The 9,578-nt window shown below is 37.5% G+C and overlaps 1 protein-coding gene across 4 annotated transcripts in view; it reads left to right on the top strand.

Moving 5' to 3' along the window:
- Positions 1-9,578, top strand: part of LOC107692883 (cell adhesion molecule 3-like) — a 62,729-nt gene that overhangs the window by 35,105 nt on the left and 18,046 nt on the right. For all 4 annotated transcript variants that reach the window (XM_016492092.1, XM_016492091.1, XM_016492090.1 and 1 more), the window contains exons 3-4: positions 5,350-5,499; positions 8,637-8,789. In XM_016492092.1, the coding sequence (XP_016347578.1) occupies positions 5,350-5,499; positions 8,637-8,789 (303 nt within the window). The remainder of the gene's footprint in view (positions 1-5,349; positions 5,500-8,636; positions 8,790-9,578) is intronic.

Here is a 9,578-nt window from a genome sequence, read left to right as displayed (position 1 = left end):
TGTTTTTAACACAACCGTGTGTGTGTGTGCGTGTGTGTGTGTGTGTGTGTGTGTGTGTGTGTGTGTAAATACTCTAAGGCAGTGCTGGGTCGTGACCCAAAAATGGGACGCAGGGCTGCAGACGGCAGGATGAACAATGCTAAATGCGAATAATACATTTTAACTAAACATATGATCATGCAGAGTTAAATAAATAGGCTTATCAGCTGCTCAGAGGAAGGAGAAAGCACTTTCCATGTCTTTTGTTGTTTACATCAAAAGCAGTTTGTCCAGTCAAACCCATATTACGGTATTAATATACTATACCAGGGGTGGCGAACGTCGGTCCTGGAGAGCCGCAGCCCTGCAGAGTTTTGCTTCAACCCTAATCAAACACACCTGAACAAGCTAATCAAGGTCTGAACGGTTATTAGGAAGCTACAGGCAGGTGAGTTTTAATTAGGGTTGGAGCTGAACTCTGCAGGACTGCGGCTTTCCAGGACCGGAGTTCGCCACCCTTGTACTATACTGTCGCTGAATTGGATAAAACAAGATAAATATAAAACCCAGGCTGCATTAAATACAGGGTTCACTTGCATTTAGGATAAACATGGTTTGAGCTCAAATGCATAAATGTATTTTAAAAAAGAGAAATGAATGATTAAATCTAATCAAATTTAATTCAAAATTAATCATTTTGAATTTTCAGATGAGTTAAATTCAAAATGGTTTTTGAATTGAATTGAAAACCTGTGAATCATGAATCTAATCAACCCAAACTATTCACACTGCTAGGTTTGTGCACTGAATGATAATAATGTCGCCATGAAACAGAAAAGAGGAAAAAGTTTTTGTCCTTCAGGGATTGATTGGATTATAGTCGTGTACTAATTGCTGCGATCTCATTTGAGTGACAGGTTGCTGGATTGTTGTCCCGCCCTCGTGCCGGTGCAAGTCATCAGAGAAGAGGTGCTGTTGCGAGGGAGAGGGGACAGTAATGTTTTTGATTAAAGATTAAGAGGACACATTAATTAAAAAAAAATGATGCACACAGATAAATAATTTATGATAAACACTGCAATATTCCATAAAAAAATAATTGTCATTTTAAGGATATTTTTCTTAACTTTTGTAGCGCTTATTGGGTCAATGTAAAATGTGGGTCCTAATGCAAAAAGTATAGTAGAGTTTGGTCTACAAAATCTGGTCTGAAAAGTCTTGCTTAAAACAGATACTTCACCCAAAAAGGTGAAGTATCACCTTTTTAGTTGAACTATCCCATTAATTTAGCTGTGTATGTTATCAAGGTACCATTGTAATTCAAAATAATGTGGCAGTGACGTAAATTTGTGTACTGTGTTCCAATCATGCACAAATGAGACGGTAACACCCTGCACCCTTGCCATAGGAAAGAAAAATCAAAAGTGAGATCTCTTTAATATCTCAAATATTTCTCCTAGACAGAAATTAGGTTACTTTAAGATCGAATGGAGATTTTTGCTTGAGTCTCCTGCTTCTCAAACTTGTCTCCTGAGACAAAAACTCTAACAATCTCACAATGGTCTCCTTTAAAGCTTTAAAAGAGATCTCAACAACATCACACACGGTGCTCAGATATTTCTCCTGGTCTAAAGACTCTGGTGGTCTCATATTTTTCTCCTTTAAAGCTTTAGAAGAGATCTCAACAACCACTAGTGTTACATTTGTTAAAAAAAGGTATTGCTCTTATACTAAACATCTTGCACTTGTCAGTCCTTTCTAGTGTGTTTGGAAAATGTGGTGTATACAATGCTGGACATTGAAGATAAATTTAAACAAGTAAACCTTGATATTCTGAAATGTTTAATGCTATTTAAATTAACACCCCTTAGTATCCTGAGCATAGATTAAGCTCTGTCAGAGCCATAGCTTTGTGGGCAGCACATCAGCGTGAACGCACAACTGCACCTCAGACAACATGGGTTCAAATCCCAGCTAAAGGTACTTTCCTGCTCCTGTTCAAGTCTCCAATTGTTTCCTGTCTCTACTCCTACTGTCCTGACCATTAAATGTGAAAAACCCCATTGCAGTAAAAAAAAGCAACTGCAACCTCTGAGCAGTAAAACATTTTTATAATGGAGTCTTGCAAGAGATTACAGCAAGACAGTAAAGAGATCTCCCATGTTTCTCACACGTTTCTCTCCCATTGTCATTTTGGATTCCTTTCAGAACTTTCTCATGTCTCAGTTGTGTCTACTTTTAAGGATTCTTAGGAGAAACATCTGAGACACTGTTGAGACTAAAATGAGAAATACATGTCAACTAAGTCAACTAAGTCTCCTGAGGTTAGAAAGAGCAACCACTGAGAAATAAAATATTCCTATAATGGAGTCTTGATAGAGACTGCAGCAAGACAATAAAGATATATTCTATGTTTGACTCTTTTTTTTCTCAAATATTTCTCATGTCTCATTTGTGTCTACTTCCATTTCTCCTAAGGAATTTTAGGAGAAACATCTGTAATGCTGTTGATACTAAAATGAGAGATATATGAGAATCTCATCTAAGTCTCCTGAGCTTAGGAAAAGCAACCACTGCGCAATACATTTTTCCTATGGATTCAGACTACTCACTTACGTGCTCTGCCCTTTGGAGTGAGTTAGACATAGTGGTGTTCACTTTGAAATTGAATTCACCCATATTCTCTCTTTCTCTCCATCTCCACTTCACTCAGTGATTAGAGTTGAGTCAGTGTCCTGACATAACCGGTTAAATGGATCAGATGCCATTTTGAGAGTCTCAGTAAGTGTCCCCTGCAGCAGTTGTCCACTGCACAGAGAGCGTGTATGTGACCCACTAATCGCTTATTAACTGCTAACACCGCTCTAATTGGTTGCCGATAAGTAGCTGTGTGTGCTAAAGCTAAAGGCTAATTTTAGCCTATTATCTGTTGGCATAGGTTCATTGGGTTTAGAAAGCTAACTCTAATTCTACCACTCTGTCGGTTTGGACATTCGCGCACATACACATAGCCAGATGTTCTGTGATGTAGATGCTGAGACTTAGTCTTTTCTCATCCCTTCTGCTCAAGCTCTATTTTTAAAAGCAGCGTCTCGTTAAAGCCTTTTAAGCTAATCAGGCTGAGTTCGACCCAGCTTCATGCTCACCCGGCGCACCTGCATTTGCCCCACATATTTGCCAGTGGAAAGCCGGCATTTGGCCTGCGATTGAGTAGGTTAATCCCCAGTGCTAGCAAAACATCAGGCTAAAATTAAGCCAGCATTTAGCCTGAATCAATCCAAGATTGAGATCTACAAAAACGAGTATCATTAGGCTAGTACAATATCAACGTCCGGCCAAGTTTAACTCAGCATTCAGCCAATGTTAGCCTTGCAATTAGCAATATTTGCCCCGTCAATCAGGCAGCATACGCCCAACATTCAGCCAAGTTTTGCCCCGTGTTTAATCTCTTTGAGTCCAGAGCTTGGCCGCTGCCAAGACAGCATTTGCCTAGCATTCACTAAACATTAGCGCTCCATTCAAGCTGCCATTAGCCTAACATTCAGACAGCGCTTCGCCCAGAGTTCATCCAGCACCGGTCAGCATTAAAAAGGTCATCGATTATAACCTAAGTGGTATTTATTGGGTAAAGTGGAGCATGGGCCGCCCAGGGTGGAATTATCATACAGCTAGACTCACATTGGCATTACATCTGGCTTTTATACACACACTCACACAGACACATTTCCAATATAATGAGTTAAGTTGTCATCTTTTAAATGCCTGAAGGGCTTTACATGTGTTTGATCAAACCCCAATCCCATAAACACTAAGCAACCAATAATAATTAAAAAAAAACTAAGCATTTTTTCAGGAAATGTAAGTGGTACTTACCTGTGCAAAACTCATTATGATGCTAGAATATTCTCTGTGGTTTCTAGGGTGTTCTGGATGGTTGTCTGGGTGTTTCAGTGCAGTTGCTATGGTGTTCTGGGTGGTTGCTAAGGTGTTGCTATACAGTTGCAAGAGTTATCTGAGTGATTTTCCCAGGGTGTTGCTATATGCAGATGATAGAGTGTTTTGTCTGTTTGCTAGACTGTCCCTATGAAGTTGTTAGGCTGTTGCTATGCAGTTGCTAGGATGTTCTAGGTGGTTGCAAGGGTGTTGCTATGGAGTTGCTACAGTGTTTTGGGTAATTGCCAGGGTGTTGCTATGCAGTTGTTAGAGTGGTGTTGCTATGATGTTGCTAGGGTTTTCTGGGTGCTTCCAGTGTGATGCAATGTAGTTGCTGGGGTGTTCTTGGTGGTTGCCAGGGTGTTGCTGTCCAGTTTTTGTGGTGTTCTGGTGGTTGTCAGGGTGTTGTTATGTAGGTGCTAGTGTGTTCTTGGTGGTTGCCAGTGTGTTGCTATGCATCAAAAAAGACAATCAAAACAATACTTGATAGATACAACAAAGTCTCATTATACATTTTTACATTTATTTATTTAGTAGAATATCTTTTATCCCTCATTATACATTTTTACATTTATTTATTTAGTAGAATATCTTTTTTCCCATGAAAATTGTCACAGATAAAAACTAGTTGTAAATGGCAATTTACATTAACTTTAACAAACTGACATTTCATGACCTCTCTTTTACTCAGTCATTCTGGTGGTTGCCAGGGTGTTGCTATTCAGCTACTAGGGTACGTCCTTTGAGAGGACCCACACCCAAGTCTCTATGGTATTCTGATCCTATGATTTGACCAGGATTGGTCGTTCCTTAAGTGTACGTCTTTCTCACCAGGTGAGATCCACATTTCAGATCACTGAATTGTGTGATAGCAAAAAAAGAAAGTAAGAACAGGCCGCATAATTTGATGTATTATTCATGTATGTATCAAAATGGTGCAGGATAGGTTTCATGTTGAAATTCAATACTTAGGGCTTTTTTTTAAATCCATATATATTCATATATACGCACATGTGAGATATGAGCTTTAGCAAGCACCACTATTTACATATTTTCTATTATGATTTGTTATATTTCTTTAGAATCTTGGAGACATCAGTCAACGTTTTAATTATCATTCCTGTTCAGTTTCTTTCCTCTCTCTTTTTTTGCACTTACTGGTCTTCAGTTTCCTTCTCTGGCGACTCTCGCAGCATGAGGTGCAGACAATGTTAACGATGCCATTTTCATTTTTTTCTGCAAGAAATACACAGCACTGCACTCAAAGATCATGATGATGGGGATGAAGCATCTAATTTTCACCTAAGTCTCGCTCTCATTTTCTCCGTCTCCTCCTCTATCTGTCTCTAACTATAACTCATTTCATGATGTCGTCTTGTTTTTTTTTTGTCTTTTCAACTCTAATATCTTCTCATTTATCTCTGTCCTGTTGCCTAGATGATGACCCCTTCCAGCCAGTGACCCAAGATGAGACGGTGGCTGTGGGTGGGGTGGTGACCCTCACCTGCAATGTGAAGGAAAATGATAACTCCTCTCTCCAGTGGTCCAACACGGCTCAGCAGACCCTGTACTTTGGAGAAAAGAGAGGTGAGTTTCACCTATTTTAAAAGGCAAAGGATTATTCCCTCATCATTTACTCATCCTCGTGTTTTTCCAAACCTGTATGACTTTCTTTCTTCTATTGACATCAAAAACAGATGTTTCGCGCAATGTCCTGGCTGTTCTTTTCCATATAATAAACGTTAATTGGAACTGAAGATGGACTAGCTACAAAAATGAAAAAAGCACCAAAAAGTACTTATTTGTGGAATATCTTACCATCTGCCATAAGTTTCAGATCTCATTCACATTACTTTATTTAGTCATTGTTTTAACAAACACTCATTCTGTCTGGCTACATGATGTTTAGTAACTAACCTTTCACAGTCCAGTCAATACCCGATGGATTAAACAAAGCCTACATATTTAATAATTTGAGTATTTTTACATGTATTGATTTATTTATTTAGTAGAATATCTTTTTCCAACAAAAAGTGTCAAATTACAGATAAAACTGGTTGTAAATGGCAATTCACATTGATTTTAACAAACGGACATTTCATGACTTCTCTTTTACTCAATCGCTTTTAAGACTGTGGTCCATGATTGCAATTACTTGCCATTTTGGTCTGAACAGTAAATTGATTTTTGTTGGACCCTTCCTTAGAGAGTTCTTCAGAGCTTTCAGTCCCTCAGTACCACACACAAAAACAACGCGTGAGACACCTTCCTAAAACATTAATATCGCCCTAAAAACAAACAGGTGGCTCTGTGATAACAAAAAGCGAGGTGATGGAGAGAGAAAGACTAGAGAGAGAATAGAGGGGCGACCTGATTAAAATGGAAAACAAAAGAAAGCGACAAGAGAGCACCATGAAAAAGCAGAAATAAAAGCAGTCTATTGAACAAGAAGGAAGGAGGGAGTGTTAAAAGAAAGAGGAGAGAAATACAGTCTCACATATAAACACCCATATATAAATTTACTTTTTGAAATTACTTTTTTATTTGGATGAATACAACTGTGCAAGATAAGAGTTTCCAATGAAGTGTTTTTCTTACTCTATTGCTTTAAGTATAAAGCGCGCTAAAACAATTTAGGGTAAGATATAAACTCACAAATCTCATTATCTTACACAATTTTGCTTCCTACGTAAATGTATCTTGTTTGAAGGATGTTTAGATATTTGGAAGCATATCAAAAATACTGTTTAAGAAAATGATTTTTTGCAGTGTAGAAAAGAGAGAGCACAGTAAAAGGAGAACAGCAGACGCACACACGCACTAGTGAGAAGAGATGAACAGATTAGTGTGGAGGAACGATGGATGGGTGGATGAGCAAAGAGAGATAAAGGGAGGAATGACGAAGGAGGAGTGTGTGCATGAAAGAGCAGGATGGAGGACAGAGGAACAGCAGCTGATGAAGACAAATTAAGTGCCCTTCTCCTACTGATAAAGCATGAAGTGCACACACATACACACATTTACTGTAAATCTGTGTTATCTTTTTGTTCAAAGGTGAAGTGTGTAATTTCTGCACCATTAGCAAAAATAATAACTTTCCAAACAGGTTTTCCTGATCACTGCCAGTCTGTTTGGTCAGACAAGCCAGTGGTAGGGGGAGTGGCTCATTCTACAGAGCATGTGATTGGACAAAAATCTGTGTAGAGCAGGATGAGTCATCTATATTTTTGCTCCATTTTGCCAAAAGAGAACAGTGTTGTTATTGTTAACTAAACTAAAGCCATTAATTATTTGAAATAAGGCTGAAACAAAGTAAAATATAAATGTTAGATGAAAACCTTAAACTTAAAAAAGTATATATAAAAGTAAAGCTGAATAGAAATGTTTTTATATCTACGAAACTTAAAATTAATATAACTTAACCTAAAATTAAAATGAAAACTGAAAATATATGAAAATTAAAGCTAAATCAAAATATTATTAAATACTATTATAACATATAAAGGAACAAGAGAAAGGATGTATTTAAATTTGTGAATCTGTTAAAAGTGGCATTTAGGAGTATATTAGCATATAGATGACCTTAAAGCTTATAGACATGCTTTATTTTTTATATTTTAGCTTATTCTTTAATGGAAATTAGTATTTTTAGATAAAGTAGTTTTACATACTATAGAGAGATGCTTTAACTTTTTAAATACATCTAGTCCAAAAAGACTAAAGACGTCATTCAAAAACCATCATGATTATGACTTCACAACTGTGAGCACATTATCATAAGGCCACAGACATTTACATATCAATGTCTATTCAGTATTCACTCACTTGGCTTGCTCTGATCAACAACAGTTCTAGCCAATCAGAACAGAGGTCTTTTACATATAGAATTCCTTAATGTGCAGCTTGTTAATTTCCAAGGCTTGGTTGCACACAAATATAATCCGAGGACTGACTGTCTACTCGGCACTGTCATTTTGTCTGGTGAAATCTGTGTAGTCAGTATCGAGTGTATCTACATGGGTTGCTATAGTAATAATGTCAGAATCAGCACACTGCCAAGAGACTTTCTCATACAACAACAGAGAGTAGCTGTCAATGGAAAGAGAGCACAGAAAACTGAAAACTTTGCCTTTACTCATGTCTGTCATCTCACTGTGGTGCTGAACTCACAAGATCTGTAAGAGAACAGAGGCAGTTTATGCATTCATGCATACAGTATACTGGGTCCAAAACTGCTGACTCGTTCACTATTCATGACATAGTGAACATCACATGGTTTGCTAGATGAGGAAAGAGTAAGCGAAAATGAATGTGTTCAGACTAGACGATATTGCACACTGTACGATGTTACATACACTTTACTTTCCAAATAATGAACAAAAAACTCCTTTGAAATCTGATCTGACCTTTTAGACTACTAACTCATATGAACTTAGTGTGGATCAGGTTTGTACACATAAGATTGCATGTGGATTTCTTTTTTTTTTTTTTTCAAACTGCAAAAATAAAAGATAAAAAAACAAGCCTGTTACAGCAAGAAAATGGAAGAGTTAGAGAGATGGTGGAAAGTAATCACATAAATCTAAATCACAATGGTTTTGGTGCCAGACACCTTGACTAACGTTATCAGTGAACTTCAGGGGGGAAAATAAAATGCTAAAAATGGTTGTATATAACATCTATGTGGTGTACGTGTTCCTCTTATCTACTCTTGTCTTTTTCAGCACTGAGAGATAACCGTATCCAGTTGGTAAAGTCCACGGGCACAGAGCTGATAATCACCATCTCGGACGTTCAGCTGTCAGATGATGGAGAGTACACCTGTTCAATTTTCACCATGCCTGTACGGACTGCACGAGCCACAGTTACTGTACTCGGTATGTATGTGTAAGTGTGCATTATAAGTCAGGGTGGTAGGTATCAGTAGAAATTGCTATTGATATAGGGTGAATTTGGATAAATTGGGAGAATTTTTGCTATTAAAATGACTGGGGGAAAATGGCACAGTCATCATGAATTAACCCTATATTTAGCGTTCATCATTCCTCTTCTTGTATTTCACTGAAAGTCTATTAGACTATCATGGGTGCCTTTAGCATGAGAAAAAAAAACAGTTTGTTTAATGGACTTTCAATTAATATATTTTTGTCCCATCTGAACGCAAGGCTTTTTCTATTAGATGTATATGAGAGCTCTCAAAGTGGTGTTTTAGCCACAAATGTTCAATCATTGAAATGGTGATGCAGCTGACACCATTAGAAAATTAAATCACTTTCATTCAATCAAACACAGCCAGAGGACAGACATAGTTAGTTGCTGTTGTAAAATATTTAAATATTCAAATATTAAGTTTAGAATTTAGAATTAGAATTAAAATATGAAGTTTAGAATAGATCTATCTGTCTGTTAGTGTGTCTGTCTGCCTATCTATTCATTTTGTAACATACATCAGTAATGTCAGGCTATCTGTCAGTGTGTCTGTCTGTCTGTCTGTGACTATCAGTCAGTCTGTCTGTTCAGTTTGAAATATCAGTAGTTGAAATTTGGAGGTCAGGAAGTGAGTCAGATGTCAGTTCAATAACCGCAATAACTGGCAGGTTCAGTGAGTTCATATAGTGAAAAAATTGTCAGCGTGGTTCAAACCGATTGAGTTCATGAGTTATATA

Source organism: Sinocyclocheilus anshuiensis, unplaced genomic scaffold, assembly GCF_001515605.1.
Source record: "Sinocyclocheilus anshuiensis isolate Anshui unplaced genomic scaffold, SAMN03320099.WGS_v1.1 scaffold1155, whole genome shotgun sequence".
NCBI lineage: Eukaryota > Metazoa > Chordata > Actinopteri > Cypriniformes > Cyprinidae > Sinocyclocheilus > Sinocyclocheilus anshuiensis.
This window is presented reverse-complemented; position numbering and strand designations above follow the sequence as displayed.